This window comes from Hylobates moloch, unplaced genomic scaffold (assembly GCF_009828535.3).
Source record: "Hylobates moloch isolate HMO894 unplaced genomic scaffold, HMol_V3 SCAFFOLD_7, whole genome shotgun sequence".
Classification (NCBI taxonomy): domain Eukaryota; kingdom Metazoa; phylum Chordata; class Mammalia; order Primates; family Hylobatidae; genus Hylobates; species Hylobates moloch.
This window is the reverse complement of record NW_026652282.1, coordinates 43,246,766-43,266,916: the sequence shown is the minus strand read 5'-3', so window position 1 is coordinate 43,266,916 and position 20,151 is coordinate 43,246,766. Positions and strand designations below refer to the sequence as shown.

Below are 20,151 nucleotides of genomic sequence, written 5' to 3'. Positions count from 1 at the left end.
GATGCAATATAATATCTGGAATAATCTTTTTCTACAGGATAGAGATCAGCTGTATCTCTACAGGACAAAATTCATTTATTATGGACGGGAATTATCAGTCCTGCATAGGTTAACTTCTCTCTACAGAGGTGCAAAATGGCCCAGCCAAAGACAAAAGTGCAGCCCACTATAGAATCAGATACGCCATAAGGAGGTTGGGTAGACGACACCCAGTGTTCCATTGAAAGGACACCTTGGGAATAGTTTTGTCCATTTAAAAGTTTTTTACAATTTTTCCTGATAAGCATAGGGCTGCGCTAGACAATGGCTGAGTATTTTTTTCCAGCTCAGAGACACCCCGGGTGAAGGCATGCCTGGCTCTGGGGCCATGTTCACTTTCTGCGCACGTCCAGATTTCCTTTGCCTTTAAAAACCTGGACAGTGAGGGGCGCCACTAGCTCACATAATGCCCACGTGAACTTTAGAAAAGGATGCCCCTTCCTCCTGATGGACGCAGCCCCAAGCCAGGCCCCAGCGATGCTAGAGGAGCCCAGGGTGCGTTTCTGTTCCCAGTGTCCTCTGTGGCCAGGCAACTTTTGTTAGAGCACAGCCTGCACAACTGTGCCCAGTGGCCTGTGGCTGCCTGATGTTCTGCAGTCAGTATTGTTGACCTTCTGGAGGAGCTAAAAGAAAGCCATTGGCTCGGAGCCAAGCGTGGTAGCTCGCACCAGTAGCTGAGGACGGAGGATCAGTTGTGAGATCAAGGCTGCAGTGAGCTATGATTGTGCCACTGCATTCCACCCTGGGTGACAGAGTGAGACCCCTCCACCCCAGTCTCTGAAAAAAAAAAAAAAAAAGAAGAGAAGCCATTGGCTTGGGGTTGAAGTGGGGGCACAAGAAGGTCTTGACTCTGCACCTGGGAGCGTTTTGGGGTGAAGCTGATCAGGGCTGGGGTGCCATGACTGGAAGGGGAGATTTGTGTCCATGTACCCCTGGGGCCCATGCATGGGAATGCTCATGTGTTCAGCTGTGCCAATGGGCTTGCATCTTGGTGTCTGTGCAAGTACACCCTTGGGGGACCACTCTACATCTGGGCCAACTTGGAATTCAGGAGCAGCAACATCCTTCTCCAGCTGGGGTCAGGAGGAAGGTTGTGGGTTCCTATGCCTCCCCTGCTACGGTCGGGTGGGTTGGTGGGGGACCAGGGTTCGTGGTGGACGTGCCGCCTCCTAGCCCAGGGTTTCAACCCCACCAGGCTTCCCCCATGCTGGCTGGCTTGTGGCCATGGCTCCCCCAGCCCATTTACAAGCTTTGCCTCTGGGACAGGGTATAAAGACTCTGAAGTGGCAGAGGAGCAGGAGGGTGGCCCAATCTTGGGGAGCAGCCAGCTGCCTGCCCACTGTCCATGGGCTCCTCTCTCAGGCTAAATGCTTCCCGGGGCCTGGGCTGCAGACAGGCAGGCCATGTAACAGTGGAGAAGACCGAGGCCCAGAAAGGGCAGTTAGCTTACCCTGGGCCCCAGGGGCCTGTGGAATCCTGGACAGTTCTTTCTTTTTTTTGAGACAGAGTTTCGCTCTTGTTGCCCAGGCTGGAGGGTAATAGCGTGATCTCGGCTCAATGCAGTCTCCGCCTCCCGGGTTCAAGCAATTCTCCTGCCTCAGCCTCCCAAGTAGCTGGGATTACAGGCATGTGCCACTGCGCCTGGCTAATTTTGTATTTTTAGTAGGGACGGGGGTTTCTCCATGTTGGTCAGGCTGGTCTCGAATTCCCAACCTCAGGTGATCCACCTGCCTCGGCCTCCCAAAGTGCTGGGATTACAGGCGTGAGCTACCGCGCCCAGCCTGGACAGCTCTTTAAGCCTAAAGTGCCTGTTACAGGGACAGAGAGAACTACCCCCGCCCCCAGCTCCAAACTCTGGTTCATCTCTGGGCTCCTCCCAGGCCTGGGTACTTGGTCTTCTACAAATGATAAAAGAGCTGGATGCAGCTTCCTGGCTGAGCAAACACTGTTTTCCCACTCCCAGACATTAGTCTTCTGAGTGCCCCTTGTCGTCTGTCCCCCTACCCCATCCCTGCAGTCCAACTCCTCTCCATTGCTGTGGGCCCGTCACTGCCTCTTCCTACCCCTCCCCTCTAGGAAGCCTGCCCTGAGCCTCCAGGCCCAAGTGTTTTCTCCCTAACCCTAACCCTAACCCTTGCTCCCAGGGGCTTCCTGACCCTTCTGCTTCCTATCATGGTGGCTCACAAGCATTGCTCATCTTCCCAGCCCTCTGGAGCCTGGCCATATTGTCTCTGGGGGCTGAAGGAAGGAAGCTCTAGCTTTCTCTCAGATAACAAGGTTTGAGACAAGTAAAATGGTCCCAAATTTCACTCCCTTAGCTCTGCTGAAACCTGGATTCATGGAGATAGCGCATCCCTTGGTTTTCTTTATGATCCCCAGCCAGGTGTAGGTGGAGGTAAATCTGCACATAGATCTCTCCATGGTGCTACATATGCATGCATGAATGCCATCTGTGGTCCCCCAAGGGTACACATACACAGACACCAAGATCCAAGGCCATTGGCACCGCTGAACACATGAGCATACTCACGCGTGGGTTCCTAGGGATACATGTACACACATGCCCAGACCCAGGTCCTTGGACACACTTGAAGCCATGCACACACACATGCATGGACCTCCAGAGTTACGCGTGCATACATGCACACACACACACACACACACACGGGCACCCTGAGGTACCTGTACACAGACACCGAGGCCTGGGTCCATGGGCACACCTGATCACATCCACACACCTATGCACGTTCACACAGGGTATATGTTCACAAATACCCAGACTGAGGCCCATGGACAAATATGCACCTGCAGTACACACTCACACCTTTATGGGCATCCAGGGGGTATATGTACACAGACAGCCAGACCTGAGCCCATAGGCACACCTGCACTTTTGCACACACACATGCATGGTGCCCAGAGGTACATGTGTACAAACACCACAGTCTAGGTTCCTGGGCGCTTGTGCATCTGTGTACACACACACGTGGGAAATCCCTGCAGCCATGCATACAGCATGCCCACGCACAGGCTCCCAGGGGTACATGTGCACAGACATCTACGCCCAGGCCCGTGTGTACCTGTTCACTCACACTTGCACGGGGGGTGCCCAGGGGTATACATGCATAGATACTAGACTTACCAGCTTGCCAATGTGCTCCCTTTCACTTACGCACTCACACACAGCCATGCATGTGCACGCTGGCATACACATGTATATACACAGACACACTCAGGCTAGCACCCACGGACATAGGGCTTTGCACATAGAATCTCACACATAAGTACACCCTCACACATATGCACAATTGCTTTTCACAAACACCCCTGTCAGGGAACAGGTCTCCATGTGCCTGCTACACCCTAGCATCTCCATGAGAATTCACACTTGAACTTCTGTTGCCCATATGCACTTAATAACCATACCTGCATTCAAAACAGCAAAGCATGAATGCACACACATGTGCCATGTATGCATGCATGCACAAAAGGACTAATGTGCACACACATGGGCATAAGCACACCACGCACTCCTGCATAACTTCACACATACTGGTACGCACACACCTATGTGCGGGCATGCATACCAATTATCCCGAGGCTCTTCTCCACCAACCCTGCATAACTGGTGATGGCTCCCAGCTCTGGCATCGGGCAGAACTTTCTTGTGAGGTACGGGCTGTGACTCATAATTCACTCCAGCTTTCCTCAGCTCCTGTGTCATCTAGAGAGACTCAGAACACTTGCCCCTTCCCTTGGGCTGCCACCGAGCCTGAGATGACACCACATCTATTCTCCCGAACCAAGGCATCGAGCAACCTGGCATGAACCAGGTGTGGGTGGAGTGTTAGAGGAAGCCTCGGGGCAGTTCTGAAAGCTCCCCAAGCAATTATTAGTCATTTTGTTATGTGGTGGAGGATATTCCATGGACACCGCCCCCAGAACCTGCAGGAGTGCCATGGATTTCATTCCAGGCTTGCCCTGGGACCCCCCTGCTGCTCCAGAGCCCCCTTCAGCTAGACAAGGAGGATGTGCTGAATTTTCCTTCCTTCACTTGAGCACTGGCTCCCCTCATACCTGGCCAACATGAGTCTCCTGAAATCAGCCTTGAAACTGAGAGCCAATTAGCTGCTCAGACTGCCTTAACAAAATACCTCAGACTGGGTGGCTTAAACCACAGACGTTTATTTTCTCACAGTTCTGGAGGCTGGAAGTTCAAGATCAAGGTGCTGGTAGGGTTGGTTTCTGGTGAGGCTTCTCTTTCTGGCTTGTAGACAGCCACCTTCTTTCTCTGTCCTCATGTGGCTTTTCCTCTGTGCGCCCACAGGGAGAGAGGGAGGGAATTCTGGCGTCTCTTCCCTCTCTAATGAGGACACTGATTCTATCAGATTAGGACCCTGCCCTTATGGCCTCATTTAACTTTAATTACCCCCATCTCCAAAGACAGTCACATTGAGGATTAAAGCTTCAACAAAGGAATTTGCTGAATTCACAATTCAGTTCATAGCAGACAACAAAGGGAGGGAGCGCTACCTTGAGCAGTTGAGGGAGGCCCCGGCTCCCTCCTTTTCCTCAGGTGCATTCCTGAGATGTGTTTGTGCAGAAAGGAGAGAAGTAAGGACAGGCATGAGCACAGCCTCTCTTGCAGAAATAGAAATCTTTATTGCTTGCAAAGTACTGCACGTTTTTTTGTTTTGTTTTGTTTTTTGTTTTTTCTTTGAGACAGGGTCTTGCTCTGTTGTCCAGGCTGGAGAGCAGCAGCATGATCTCAGCTCACTGCTGCCTCAATCTCCCAGGCTAAAACGATCCTCCCACCTCAGCCTCCCAAGGTGCTGGGATTACAAGCATGAACCACCATGCCTGGCCAGTACTGCACATTTTCCAAAAGTTATAACTTAAATGTGAAGAGTTATAATTCACATACGATAAAGTTCACCCTTTTGGCATACAGTTCTCTGAGTTTTGACAAACAATAACAGTTGAGTAGCCACCACCACAGCAGCCAGAGGGATCCTATTGCAACCCAAGTCAGCCCAGGGCCCTCCTCTGCTCGGAGCCCTGCCATGGCTCTCATCTGTCTCAGAGAAAAAGCCAAAGTCCTCTCTGTGGCCCAAGAGGCCCTCCAGGCCCTCCTTGACCTCACCGCCTGCCACTGGCTCCTTGCTCACTCTGCTCCTGCCCCGCTGGCCTGTTCCTCAAATGTGCCAGGCACCTCAGGGCCATTGCTTCAGGGCCTTTGCCTTTCTTTCTTTTTTTTTGAGACAGAGTCTTGGCCTATCACCCAGGCTGGAGTGCAGTGGCACGATCTCAGCTCACTGCAACCTCCGCCTCCCAGGTTCAAGTGATTCTCCTGCCTCAGCCTCCCAAGTAGCTGGGATTACAGGTATGCGCCACCACGTCTGGCTAATTTTTGTATTTTTAGTAGAGACGGGGTTTCACCATGTTGCCCAGGCTGGTCTCAAACCCCTGACCTCAGGTGATCCACCCACCTTGGCCTCCCAAAGTGTTGAGATTATAGGTGTGAGCCACCACACCTGGCCCTTCGCCTTTCCCTGGATCACTCTTCCTCTAGATACACCCTCCTGGCTCACACTGACGGGGAAGAGCACACTCCCAGGTTTTCACTGACTGCTATAGGGACCTTCCCAGGGTCACACAGCCTGGGGTGTGGATCCTCTTGGAATCACACAGGTGAGGGTGTAGACACTCATGATGTTACTAGATTTTGGAGTAAGAAATCCTGGGGTCATGCTGATTGTGGTGTGGCCACTCCTGAAGCATCACAGACTGGGATGTGTTCTCTTAGGGTCATACAGATTGGTGTGTAGGCAACACTGGAGTCACGCAGACTGGAGTGACTTGGATCACCGAGTTTGGGGTGTGGACACTTGGGGTCACACAGTCTGGAAGAAGGACATGGCTGAGGATACATAAACTGGGAAGTCAGCACCACTGTGGTCAAGTGACTGTGATGTGGACACTCCTGGATTCCCATAGGTTTGGCTGGGGACACTCCTGTGGTTACACGACTTGTGAAGTAGACTCTGCTGGGGTCACACAGACCCAGCTGTGGATATGCTTCGTCTGTGTGATTGGGGGGTGAATGTCCCCTGAGTGACAAAGATTGGGGAAAGGACACCCTTGGGCCCCCAAGACTTGGTGTAGATCCTTCTAGACTCCCACTGACTGAGGGGAGGGGCACTCCTGGAGTCACACAGACTTTGTTGTGGACACTGTTGGTGTCATACCCACTGGAGTATAGACACCTCTCAGGACATGCAGATAGGTGTGGACACTCCTGTGGTCACACAATTTGGTGTGAACATTCCTCTGGTCACACTGACTGGGGAATTGACTCCTGTGTGTTCACAGATACTGGGGTGTGAAGACTCCTATGGTCACAGACAGGGCTGTGCCCTCCCCTGGGTCACCCAGACTGGAATGTGGACCCACCAGTAGTCACTGGCACTGGAGTTTTACACTCCTGTGGTCACAATGACAGGGGAGTCGATAGTCTTCTGGTCGTACAGATGGGGGAGTGCACCTGCCTGAGGCCGTCAAGATGGGTATAGACACACTAATAGCCAGAGACTATGGGGTTTGGACAACACTAGGGTCACATACGCTGGGAACTGGACATTACTTGTGTCATAAAAACTTGGGTGGGGACACTCGTGAGGTGGCTGGACTGGGGCAAAACCACTCCCAGGACACCACAGACTGAGCTGTGGACACCCATGGGGTCACCCAGACTACAGTGTGGACTCCTCTGCGGTCACAGTTTGAGGTACACATTTATGGCGCCACTAAGATGGCTATGGAAACTCCAAGCCATTGCCACTGCTGGACTCACAGAACCTGGCGTGAGGACACTCCTGAGGTCTCGCAGGCTGTCGTGTGAATGCTGCTGAATTTGCACTAATGGGTGTGGCTACGCCTGTGGTCACACGGCCTTTTGTGTGGACACTTCCGCCATACATTCTTGGGCTGTGCATATTCATAGATTGGGGTGTGGGCATTCCTGTGGTTACACTGACTTCGATGAGAAGACTCCTGGGTTAAGTCACCATGGTGTGGACACTCCTAGACTGACACAAACTGGGGTCTGGACATTCCTGGAGTCACACGGACTGGGGTGTGGTTATTTTCGTGGTCAGAGGCCAGAGTGTAGACATGCCTATGAACACACGCTCCAGAGTTTAAACACCATTTCTGACTGGAGATTGGACAATGGTTGTCCCAGACTTGAGTGTGTATATTCCTGGGGTCACACACAGTAACTGGGGTGAGTCACAGTCAGGTGTGGAAACAGCTGGGGTCGCAGACTGGTATGTGGATACTCCTGAGGTCACTGGACTGTGGCGTGGATAGTCCTTGGATCACAGAGTACGTGAATTTCTAAGGACACAGGATTAAGCTGTAGAAAACAGTTCTGTTCGTGTAGCTGGGGAGTTTCTGTCAGCTCCTGTTCATTAAGTTATAGAAATTTAGGACTGCAGTCCAGGTAGACTTTCTGACATTGCTTTTTTTTTGAGACAGCGTCTCACTCTGTCATCCAGGCTGGAGTGCAGTGGCGTGACCTCAGCTCACTGTAACCTTCATCTCCCGGGTTCAGGTGATTCTCCTGCCTCAGTCTCCTGAGTAGCTGGGATTACAGGTATGTGCCACCACACCCAGCTAATTTTTGTATTTTTGGTAGAGACGGGGTTTCACTATGTTGGCCACACTGGTCTCAAACTCCTGACCTCAAGTGATCCGCTCGCCTCAGCCTCCCAAAGTGCTGGGATTACAGGCGTGAGCCACCACGCCTGGCCCTGACATTTCTTTAAGACAGATTTTTAACCTAAAAAATTTGTTCTGAAGTCCGGGCGCGGTGGTTCACGCATGTAATCCCAGCACTTTGGGAGGCCGAGGTGGGTGGATCACCTGAAGTCAGGAGTTCGAGACCAGCCTGGACAAAATGGCGAAACCCCGTCTCTACTAAAAATACAAAAATTAGCTGGGCGTGGTGGCGGGTGCCCGTAATCCCAGTTACTCGGGAGGCTGAGGCAGGAGAATCGCTTGAACCTAGGAGGCAGAGGTTGCAGTGAGCCAAGATCACGCCACTGCACTCCAGCCTGGGTGACAGAGTGAAATTCTGTCTCAAAATAAATAAATAAATTTGTTCTGCGGAACCCTTTGGCATCTGGTTAAATCTGTGAACCCCTTCACAGAATATTTTTAAAAGTATATACACACACATACACACACACACACACAATTACAATGGAAGCCAATTACATTGAATTACAATTATTACTATATATTAAATTGAAACAAAATTGAGATGCAGTAATATATGGGCTTTTTAATTAATACATCAATTTATAGGATCTGCTATCATTCCAAGAGGTGACAAATATGAACAATACTTCAAGATGTCCTTTTTATGTTACATTACGGTTGCTGTAACTGGTTTGTATTGGTGGGAAAATCCCAGGTACTGCTTTTACTATTGTGATTTGTTGCCAGCATTTATAACTTGGGAGTAAGGCTAAATTTCAGTTTTATTGCTGAAAATAAAGATGTAACATTTTCTTCCATCAAGTTCATGGTTACCCCTGGCTTCTATCCAGGTTAAGAATCCCTGCCTTTAGGGAAAATTCTGGATATAATCAGGACACTCCTGAAGAGGTTTAAAGAGGTAAGACCTCACTCAAGAATTCCCACTGCAGTATAGACAGACTTCTATGGTTTCTTTCCTTGTTGTCTTCAGGGTTGTTGCAGATCCCTCCTCAAGGCTTGTTTGTCCAGGCCTCGTTGATGAGATGGTATTTTGAAAACAAGTTCATCAACAAGTTCCGGTTTTCCTGACATTGAGCAGTTTCTGAGCTGTATCAGCTTGCCAGCTAACCAAAAGTCAAGGAAAGTTTTTTTGCTTTGTTTTGTTTTGTTTTTTTAGAGACAGGGTCTTGCTCTGTCACCCAGGCTGGAGTGCAGTGGAGCTCCATCATAGCTCACAACAACCTTAACCTCCCAAGCTCAAGTGATCCTCCCACCTCAGCCTCCCAAGTAGCTGGGATTACAGGCAGGCATGTGCCACCACACCCAGCTAACTCTGCTGCTAACATTTTTGTGACATTTCCTCCTACTTTTATGGTGAACCATGACATATAGAAAATGCATAAAACCTATATATGTTCAGTTTAGTGAATAACTACAAGGTGTTATTTGGTATAACTGCAGGATGTTCACTGTCATTGTTGTACAGTTCTCCACAGTGAATGTACCACGATTTAATGGGCATATACTACAGATAGTGCTGCCAGCAACACTCTAGGACTCATTTCCTTTTGAGATGGAGTCTCACTCTGTCACCCAGGCTGGAGTGCAGTGGCATGATCTCAGCTCACTGCAACCTCCACCTCCCAGGTTCAAGTGATTCTCCTGCCTCAGCCTCCTGAGTAGCTGGGATTACAGGCGCCCGCCACCATGCCCGGCTAATCTTTGTATTTTTAGTAGAGATGGGGTTTTGCCATGCTGGTCAGGCTGGTCTTGAACTCCTGACCTCAGGTGATCCACCCACCTTGGCCTCCCAAAGTGCTGGGATTACAGGCGTTGAGCCACCGCACCCGGCCTCTAGGACTCATTTCTTAGGAGTGGAACTGGCACACATGCAGCTTTAGTAGGTAATGCCTAAGTTTTCCACAGTGGCTGCACCATTTTACCTTCCCAGTAGCACGTACGAGGCTTTCAATTGCTGCATATCCTTTCAAATACTTAGTGTTGTTGATATTTTGAGTTTTCACTTGCATTTTCCTGATGAGCAGCTTTTCATGGGCTTACTGGCCACTCTCATTCTTTTCCTTATTGATTTACAGGACCCTTTAAATATTAGAAATTGTAAATCTCTTTCACACAATGACTTGCTGTTTCAGTTTTTTCTTAAGGTGGCTTCTTGTGGCCAGGCGTGGTGGCTCATGCCTGTAATCCCAGCACTTTGGGAGGCCTGAGGCAGGCAGATTTTGTGAGGTCAGGAGTTTGAGACCAGCCTGGCCAACATGGTGAAACCCTGTCTCTACTAAAAATACAAAAATTAGCCAGGTGAGGTGGGAGCACGCGTCTGTAATCCCAGCTACTCGGGAGGCTGAGGCAGGAGAATCTCTTGAACCCGGGAGGCGGAGGTTGGAGTGAGCTGAGATAGTGCCACTGCACTCCACCCAGCCTGGGCGACAGAGCGAGACTCTGTTCTCAAAACAAAACAAAAAAGGCCAGATGTGGTGGCTCACACCTGTAATCCCAACACTTTGGAAGGCCGAGGCAGGTGGATCACCTGAGGTCACGAGTTTGAGACCAGTCTGGTCAACATGGCAAAACTCCGTCTCTACTAAAAATACAAAAATTAGCCATGCGTGGTGGCGGGTGCTGTAATCCCAGCTATTCGGGAGGCTGAGGCAGGAGAATCGCTTGAACCTGGTAGATGGAGGTTGCCGTGAACTGAGATCATGCCACTGCACTCCAGCCTGGGTAACAGAGCAAGACTCTGTCTCAAAAAAAGGTGGCTTTTTGTGATGGCTGACTTAGTCTGAATAACCTGCTATGCCATTGTCAGAAAGGGCCATCCTCTAACATCGTGGTTTTAGAACATTTGGCTATGGATAAACTTTCCTCCCATACCAGGTGCAGTTCCACCTTTGGGACTTGGCTATTTCCTTTACCCAGAATGCTCTTCCCTCAGATAAACACATGGCTTCCCTCCAGCAGTGCCTTCAGGTCTTTGCTCAAACATTACCTCTGAGGAATGTCTGAGGCCTTCTATGACAACTCTTTTAAAAAGTGCAAACTGGCTGGGCGCAGTGGCTCATGCCTGTAATCCCGGTACTTTGGGAGGCCGAGGACGGCAGATCGCTTGAGCCCAGTAGATCGAGACCAGCCTGGGCAACATGGCGAAACTCCATCTCCCCTAAAAATACAAAAATTTGCCGGGCATGGTGGTGCATGCCTGTAGTCCCAGCTACTTGAGAGGCTGAGGTGGGAGGATTTTTTGAGCCCGGGAGATCACACCACTGAACTCCAGCCTGGGCGACAGAGTGAGACCTTGTCTCAAAACAAAAACACCAAAAGATGAAACTGCCATGCCTAGAATTCCTGATTCTCTTCACCCTGCTTTACTTTTTTCTATTTTTCATATCCCATATTACTCTTACATATTATATATATTGCAAGATATGTAAATTGAGAAATGCAAGCTATATAGTATACGTGTGTATGTAAACTCTTGCACTTACGGACTGTTTTATTGATTGTTGCCTCTTTTCCAAACTGGAAGTACTGTGAGAGCCAAGATATTTGTTTTGCTCCCTGCTCTATCTCCAAACCTAGAACAATGCCTGGCACACAGTATGTGCTCAATAAATGTTTACCGAATGCCTCAAATGTAAAATGCTTAAAGCAGTTCCTGGCATACAACAACAGATGTTTAGAAAAGGGTTTGTTGATTAAAATCTTATCAGTTGACATAAAAATTTCAAAGGTGAAATTTTACTGAGGTTTTTCATAAAGGTTGCCCTTACTCAAACTCTTAGATAACAAGGCAAACTTACCGTAATGGGTTAAGGTGAACAACTCATTTCATTGTCTTCCATCTACCCAAGAAAAAGAAAAGTGATTCACATATTTGGCGAAACTTTTCCATTCATTATGCTTGGTTTTACCAATTTTTTATAGCTATTGGGAGGCAAGAAAGGGAATTTTGGCCCCAGAAACCATGAGATTTGGGTCAGAAAAAGGCACATGGGGAAGGGGTCAATGCAGGCTGAGAGTCACATTTCCAGACCTCAGGGGCCAGCAGGGTATGGCACTGAGGGGCGGCCAGGGGCCGGGGAAACGTGTCCACTCTGCTGATGGGGCAGTCCTGGGGGCGGATCTCCTTGGCCAGCTGCCCCTTCTTCTTCAACGTGCAGGCCTCCTGGTATGGTGGCGAGATGGGGGGCTGTGTGGGTGGAGTGTACTTGTACTCTGAGCCGCCCTCTAGCTGCAGGGACAGAGGGGTCGGGAGATGGTGAGGACCTCGGAACCTAGGACAGCCTTCCTCCCACCCACCTACTGTTCGTTGGGCACTCACGTCCAGTGGGTAACTGCGGTCCGAATCATAGGAGCTCAGGTCCCCACAGGTCACAAAAGGCACAATGATGCGGGTGGGACCATCCAGCTGGTTGAAATCTGGGTCTTAGGAACAGGGGGAGACAACTGAGGACAAGATCAGGATGCCTGGGGCCAGTCATGACGCAGGCGGCGGTATGGCTGCCAAGCCCTCCCAACATATCCAGCAGCTACTCTCTTCCCACCCCACCAGAAATCCTTCATTTGGTTCAGATCACCTCCTCAGGGAGGCCCTCCATAATCACCCCTTCTAAAACATCAGTGCCCTGCTCTTTTTCACTGCATTTATGTCCACCTGATATTGGATTATATGCTGCCTGGATGATGTCTCCCTCACTCAAATGTCATCCCAGGGCCAGGCTCTGTCTCTTCCTGCTAGAGGCTTAAGGGGCAAAAGTTTCACACCGAGGAGGTTTCCACCTGGGGGCGTGACTGAGATCTTCCTAGGAGAGAATGTCCTTAGGCAGGTGGAGTCTCCACTGGGGCAGGGCTCAGGATCCTCCTGGGATGGAATTTTCACCAGGCCCAAGAGTTACCACTAGAGGACTGCCTGGGCTGAAGCTCCTCCTGGGACAAAATACCCATAAAGGGGTGGGATTTCCACCAGAGAATGGGGCTGAGGATCCCCTTGGGAAAAAAATTCCCATGAGGGGACAGAGCCTCCACCAGGGGGTAGGGCTGTGGGCCCTCGTGGGACCTAGATTGCATAAGGTGTGGCACAGTCCCCCAGGGTGGCCCATGCTCCAGCTCTCACCGTAAGAATGGTCCAGCAGGGGTTTGCTCAGGTCCGGGATGAAGCCCTCGGGAGGGTCATAGCCCTGACAGACAGCGAAGGCCTCTGCCGGGGGAAGGTGGAGTGAGGCGTGACTGCCGCTTCCTCCTCGTGCAGGCGGCATCCCAGAGATCCCCCTCTGCCTGCCTGGCCCCTCCACCCCACTGACCGATGCTGGAGTTCCGGCTGCTCCTGGGCTTGGCACACAGCACGCTGGAGAAGAAGACCTGCAGCTGGCTGTAGAGGAGCGTCACATCCCGGCCTCGGAATATCTGCAGGGTGGGAAGGCAAAGACAGCGGGTGAGGGTGGCCCTCAGCGACCTCTCTCTACTCCACCAGGTTCCTTGAGACTTACCTTGGCCACAAAGCAGCCCCCTGGCTTCAGGACATGTGTAGCAATGTTCAGAGCCTGTGGGCAGGACAGACGGCTGAGGCTGGGGTGGAGACAGCCAGGAGGGGGCCAAAGTGGGTCAGGGGTGGCCAGGGTTACTCACGGCTAGGAGGAGCTGGGCCTGCATATACTCATCAACATCATGGAGGCCGGTTACTGTGGCAAGAGGAACAGCGTTAGGGGGGAGCCCATCTGGCTCTGCGCATCTTCTTGTACCACACAGATCAGACACCAAATACATTTTCCAGGCTCTTTTACTGCTAAGGTTCCAGATGCAAATTACTATCTGCTAACTGGATGCATATTCTGAGCTCCTAACCCTTAGGAACTCATTTCAATTCTAAAACAACCTCATGCACAAGCATCATTATCATTTCCACCTCCAGCCCAGATTGCTCCTCTGAACTCGATTCACAAATCAGATTCTACATCTCCAATACATCCACAACCAAACTCCTGACCTACCTCCCCAAACCTGCTCCTCCCACCATCCTCCCCATCTCATCTGAGCTTTCTAATTGTTCAGATCCAAAACCTTAGTCACCTCTGATGCTCCCCCTGCATCCTCTCCTCACACCCACATTGAAACCATTAACACATCTACTTGCAAAATATCTGACTTGATCTTCTCCTCTCCACCACTGCCCTCACCCATTATCACTTGCCTGGACTACTCCACCCCGGAGCCCCTGCTTCTGCCCTTGGCCCTCACACAGCTCACAGCAGTCCAGGCCCGGCACAGTCCTCTTCTCCTCACAACCCTCTCATGGTTTTCTCCAAGCTCTCATCTCGGTGAAAATGCCAACAGCCTCACCATGGCCCATGAGGCCCTATAGGACCTGTCCCGTCACCTCTCTGATGTTACCTTTTACCACTCTCCCCCTCACTCTGTTCCAACCACAGTGATCTCCTTGTCATTACTCATACATAGCAAGCACCCTCCTGCCTCAGGACCTTTGCATGGGCTGCAATTTTTCCTGGATTGCTCTTCCTCCAGACATATCCATAGCTTACTCCCTCACCTCCTTTAGTCTCTGCTGTTAAGTCAGTGAGGCCTTCCCCATCCACTTGATTTAAAATTTCAACAGGTACTCCTGCTTTCCTCCTGCTCAATGATTTCCCTATGGTACCCATCCCCCACCCCACCTTTTTTTTTGAGACGGAGTTTCGCTCTTGTTGCTCAGGCTGGAGTGCAGTGGTGTGATCTCAGCTCACTGCAACCTCCGCCTCCCGGGTTCAAGCGATTCTCCTGTCTTAACCTCCCAGGTAGCTGGGATTACAGGCACATGCTACCACAGCTGGCTAATTTTTGTATTTTTAGTAGAGATGGGGTTTCCTCATATTGGTCAGGCTGGTCTCGAACCCCTGACCTCAGGTGATCTGCCTACCTCAGCCTCCCAAAGTGCTGGGATTACAGGCGTGAGCCACTGTGCCGGGCCTCCTCACCCCGTTTTTTTAGACAGGGTCTCACTCTGTTGCCCAGGCTGGAGTGCAGTGGTGCGATCAAAGTGTACTGTAACCTCGACCTCTTGGGCTCAAGTGATCCTCCCACCTCAGCCTCCTGAGTAACTGGGACTATGGGCATGCACCACCATGCCCAGCTAATTTTTTAAGACAGGGTCTTGCTATGTTGCAAGGCTGGTCTCAAACTCCTGCCTCAAGTGTTCCTCTCACCTCATCCTCCCAAAGCACTGAGATTACAGGTGGAAGCCACCATGCCTGGCCCCATCCCCTTTTAATGGTACAGAGCTGAATCATTTATTTTCTTTCCTATTTGCTCCCACTAGAACATCAGCTCCATGAGGTTAAAGATTAATGGAATTTTATTCATGAATGTTTTCCCAACACAATAGGTGCTCAGTAAATGTGTGTTGAATGGCTGGCTGGCTGAAAATGAATGAACAGTGCAACGGAATTGGACAGTTGCAGAGAGATGAGAGCAGGGAAAGGTAGACAACAGACATGAAACTCAAAGGGTGGGGTGCAAGTAGGAGGAAGAGAGAGGCAGAGAGAGAGCAGGCAGCAGAGGTAGGGAGAAGTTACCAGATGTGGGAGAAGCTGAGAGCGGAAGGGAGAGGCAGGGAGTAACTGAAGAGGTGAATAAGTCAACCAAGGTGGGAGATACAGAGAAGGACACACACAGGGGCCCCCGCCTGGCCTCCCACTTTCTGTTGCTATTTACCATCAGGAGCCCCATCACACACCACTAGGTCCGCAGGGCAGCCCTTAAAGTGCTGGATGATCTCCTTGGCAGTGGACAGCTATGGAGAGAGGGAGGATGAGTGGCCCCATGGCCCTCCACTGCTGCCCTTAGATCCCACCTGCCCATGGTCCTGGCCCACAACCCCTGGGTCAGCCAAATTCCCAGGCTTTGCCTCTCTAAGACTGGGCTCCATCTCTGGGGACCCAGCATCATCATTTTCTGCTGTGTCTCTGCAATGACGACCTGCTGGCTGTTTCTCCATGGTTACTCTCTCATTCTCTTTCTCTCTCTCTGTTTCTATCACCTCTCTGTTTCTCTTCCACTCTGCATAGACCCCGGGTAAGGGCCTTCACCCAGGATATACCCCAACACCCTCAGCCATGCTCTTACCTGGGTGATGTCCCCCTGGATCTGTACCACACCTGGTAGTGGAGCCATAGCCTGCAGGTCCACAGCCACCACGTGGCCGGACCCTTGGCCCCTGTGGACAATATGGCCCACATCAGCCTAGTTTCACTCCCGGGCCCCTCACACCCAGCCGGCCCTCCTGGGTCTCCCATCTGGGACCCCCACACTTACCCAATCTTCTGGCTCAGCACCTGGCTCCAGCTGCCCGGGGCTGCACACAGGTCAACTGCCCGTGTCACTCCTGGGCATACATAGTGAAACCATCCTGGTCAGCTGCACCCACTTTTCCAACCTGGAGACCCTTGCAAAATTCACCCCTCTCCCCTAGGGAGCACCCACATATCTCCACTGCCCAGGGGCCCAACTCCTCTCCGGTATTCCGCCTATCTTCCTGCCTGTCTTCCTGCCCCAGAGACCCTCTGAGTCAGCCCACCTACCATAGGGAGCTCTGCAGACCCAGGCTACTTGTCTACCTCCTGTGCCCACCTCACCGCCCAGTGACCTGCCCACCAGTCAGGGACCTTGGAAGAGTTGGAATTCCTTATCCAGTTGTAGCAGTTTGAAGGCGCTGCGAGCACGCCAGCCATTCTCCTTGGCCAGCCGGTAGTAGACATCCCGCTTGTCCTTCGACGTCCGTCCCATTTCACACTCCAGTTGCTCAAGGACCTGCCAACAGTCAGCTGATGTATCAGTAACCAGATGAGTGGGCTACCACCTACCTCTGTAGGGCGGAGAGAACCACACAAACTAAACTGGGCTCATCTGACCCACATGACAGCTCACATAGAAGATGGGCTGACTGAAGCCCTGGCACTGACCCCACTGACCTTATAGGGCCCGAAGGACCCTATCACTGAACTCTCAGGCTCCATTGCTTATCACACAGACCCTCCTCGCCCCCATCACTTACCCCACAGTTCCCACAAAAAGCCCCATAAACCCAACATTCATCCCATAGATGGCCCACTTGTGAACCTGTCCACCTCCCATCACTGTCACCCACACTCCACACATTAAACCCTGTAACTGTCACTATCAACCCTTCTCTGCCCATGTCATGCCCATTAAAATCTCACTGACTGTATCCCCAGTTGTCCCCATTGCCCCTAGATTCATATAGTCCCATTAGCCCCCATTAATCCCTTGTTTTCCACCTTTATCCTAATACTACTTCATTGTACCTCCTACTCCCTATATCTCTCTCGTTTCACCCCATTCCCCATTAATCCCTTAGATGATTAGGCCCCCTTTATTACTACATCCTTATGAACCTCTAACAATGCCTGGAGAATCATGGTCTATTAGCTCCCCATTGAGCATTCAATTACTGATTTATCAGCCCCCATTAACTCAGTTTCCTCCAATAGACCCTTCATAGATCACAGCACTAGCCTCCTGCCCTGTAACTCTTTCATTAACAAACACTTTACTCCCTGATGATCACACATCAGTTCTCCATTCTCCTCTCACTGTCCACCTTGCTCTCCATGGATCCATCACTGGATGATCACACTCCAACAGTTTACTATTCACCTACTATGTATCAGCAAAAGTTAACCCCCACAACCCTAGTTTACTATTGCCCTCTCTTTGCTCACTCTGTCCCCTAATTCCTCGACGGTCATGCCACCATAGCCCAACTACTGACTCTGACTACAACACCATCAGCCTCTCATTGTCTTTTCTTTCACCAAGGCCCCTTGATCATGACCTCCATCCATCTATTATTCCCCCCACAACCTCACCATCATCCTTGCCATTACTATGCCCCATCACTTTCCATTAACCCGTTGAATATCATACCTCCATCAATACCTGGGGGATCACTTTTCCCATCCACCACTACTTATATTCTAGTTGCTTACTCTGCCATCCCCTCATTAATCAATCAATGAACAACACTTCGACTAAAATATTCTTATTAGCCCCCATTGATTCCCCAGTAACACCCCACCCTCGCGCTCCACCCAACCTTCCATTAAACAGCCTTATGACCACACACCCCTTCCCTCCTCATCAATACCTCAAAGATCATAGCTCCATCGGGACCACCGGGTCCCCCTCCAGGCGGCTCCGACCGCTGCGTCCCATGTCCCCACCTCGAACCCACCCCGTCTACTGGTCCCCTTCTGCAGAAAAACCTTGGGTCTAGAACCCACCCGGTGCCAGCCGCCCGAACCATACACAGCTGCGGCGCCCAGGGCGGACCTCCCTCCTTTCCCCGCAGGCGGGACAGTGCAGGCGTGCCTCAATAGCCTCCGCCCGCATCCCTGTCCTCCGCGCCCCAGGGCCCACCTTAGTTTTCGGAGCAGGGTGGTCCGCGAGCAGCCTGTGCCTCGGCGAGAGCGCAAACGGGCGACAAGTCGTAGGGCTTCAGTTTGTGTTGGTAGTCCACCCGAATGCCCAGGGGGCAAGCCTATGGGCTGTCGCAGCGTGGCAAACTCGGCATCGTGGATCGCCCAGGTTCTGGCGGGCCGGGACCTGATGTGAACGTACAACGTGTGTCCCGTCATCTATTGTCGACGTATCCGGGACTCGCGAACTGCGTTTCCCGGCATGCAACGGGCACGGCCAAAGCGGCTGAATCCACGCACTGCGTGGCTGCAGCGACGCGACGCGCAAGCTGCCAGCGATTCTTTGTTCTTTTTATTCCGAGGCCAAGATCGATTTGCTCCCCCGCCCCTCCCTTCTTGGACCGTGCTTGTTATTGAGCCTGTAAACTACATTTCCCAAGATGCCACGCGCACGATGGCGCCCATTCATTTTTCGCGTGCCGGGAAGCGAAATTACCACTCGGGGCATAAACGTGACAGTAAGGAAAATGCGTTCTTGAAGTGCGCGAGCGCGCGGAGGCTGCTCGGCTGCAATTTCAGATCGTACTACAGCTAATGGATGGCGCTGCCTGAGTTTTACCGCCTCAGAACTTCAGTTTCCCTGTCTGGAAAGTGGGGATAATCAATAGTATAGACTTAACAGCATTATTGGGAGGGTTGAATAGGTGTAGCTTAGCCACTCTCTGGCCTTTTGTAATTCTGTGATCTTCAAATATTTTAAATTCCAACCCAGACACAAAAAAAGACTATACATCCTGACCCAGTGGACAAACGGAAAAATAATGAAAACGTTTATCATAGTGTTTACCATGTGCTAGGCTCTAAATGCCCTCAGTGGTGTGCTGGTAAATGGTTAACCACTGGCTGGGGCGGGGGTGGTGGCGGGGAGGGGTGGGGGGAAGGGAGGCTGGTTTCTAGCATTTACCAATTTCCATGGCTTAGGTACAATCTTCTTGTTAGATTTCAAGGTACCGACCTGTGGTCACTGAACAGGGAGTTCAAAAGAGATGCAGTAGTGCACTATCATGTATTATTTTTACCATACAGATAAAATGGGGGTAAATGACCTCAAGAGCATAGAGAATAGTGGAATGTGGTAAAATTAGGAAGTTACGAGTTTTGAGTAAGTTTATATCATTTCATTTTTAACCATAGCTCTTTAACTTTAGGAGGCTGAGGTGGAAGGATCGCTTGAGTCCAGGACTCAAGACCAGCCTGGGCAATATGGTGAGATCCCTGTCTCTACAAAAATAAAAATCGCCGGGCGTGGTGGTGTGCGCGAGTAGTTCCAGTTACTTGGGAGGCTGAGGTGGGAGGATTGCATGAGCCTGGGAGGTCAAGGCTGCAGTGAGCCTTGATCGTGCCACTGCACTCCACTGTGGGAGACAGAGTGAGACCCTGTCTCAACAAACAAACGAAACCAGTTGTTAAACCAGCTGTTTAACAACCAGTTTGCAAAATTCCTGAAAATTGAACAGCTACTCCCAACCTGTACAAGTTGGCTCCAGCATGTCCTTCCCTTTGTTCATTCATTTTAATCCTGACAACATGCATATGAGTATTAGCCAGGGGCGGCGGCATGCACCTTTAGTCCCAGCTACTCCAGAGGCTGAGGTGGGAGGATCTCTGGAGCCCAGGGGTTTGAATCTAGTCTGGACAACATAGCGAGAACCCATGTCTCTTTAAAAAATAAAAGGGCTGGATGCAGTGGCTCACGCCTATAATCCCAGAACTTTGGGAGGGCAAGGCGGGTGGATCACTTGAGGTCAGGAGTTGGAGACCAGCCTGGCCAACATAGTGCAACCCCATCTCTACTAAAAATACAAAAATTAGCTGGGCGTGGTGATGCACACCTCTAGTCCCA

At 51.0% G+C, this 20,151-nt stretch overlaps 1 protein-coding gene across 5 annotated transcripts; it reads right to left on the bottom strand.

Moving 5' to 3' along the window:
- Nucleotides 1-4,267: 4,267 nt before the first annotated feature.
- Nucleotides 4,268-18,479, bottom strand: FTSJ1 (FtsJ RNA 2'-O-methyltransferase 1). 5 transcript variants are annotated; one of them, XM_058441721.1, is made up of 13 exons: nt 18,250-18,479; nt 16,476-16,620; nt 16,126-16,195; nt 15,937-16,027; nt 15,526-15,604; nt 13,447-13,499; nt 13,308-13,361; nt 13,122-13,224; nt 12,935-13,018; nt 12,143-12,246; nt 11,855-12,052; nt 11,622-11,663; nt 4,268-4,352 (listed from the first exon to the last, which is right to left on the bottom strand). In XM_058441721.1, exons 2-12 carry the CDS (start codon nt 16,594-16,596, stop codon nt 11,631-11,633), a joined length of 990 nt encoding a protein of 329 aa, XP_058297704.1. In that variant the 5' UTR covers nt 16,597-16,620; nt 18,250-18,479; the 3' UTR covers nt 4,268-4,352; nt 11,622-11,630. The 5 variants fall into 5 exon arrangements, 3 of the variants coding, with proteins under 3 accessions (XP_058297704.1, XP_032612755.1, XP_032612756.1); XM_032756864.2 differs by lacking the exon at nt 4,268-4,352 and adding an exon at nt 8,302-8,927; XM_032756865.2 differs by lacking the exon at nt 4,268-4,352 and adding an exon at nt 8,316-8,927 and having other exon boundaries at nt 12,143-12,240.
- Between the last annotated feature and the right edge of the window lie 1,672 nt (nt 18,480-20,151).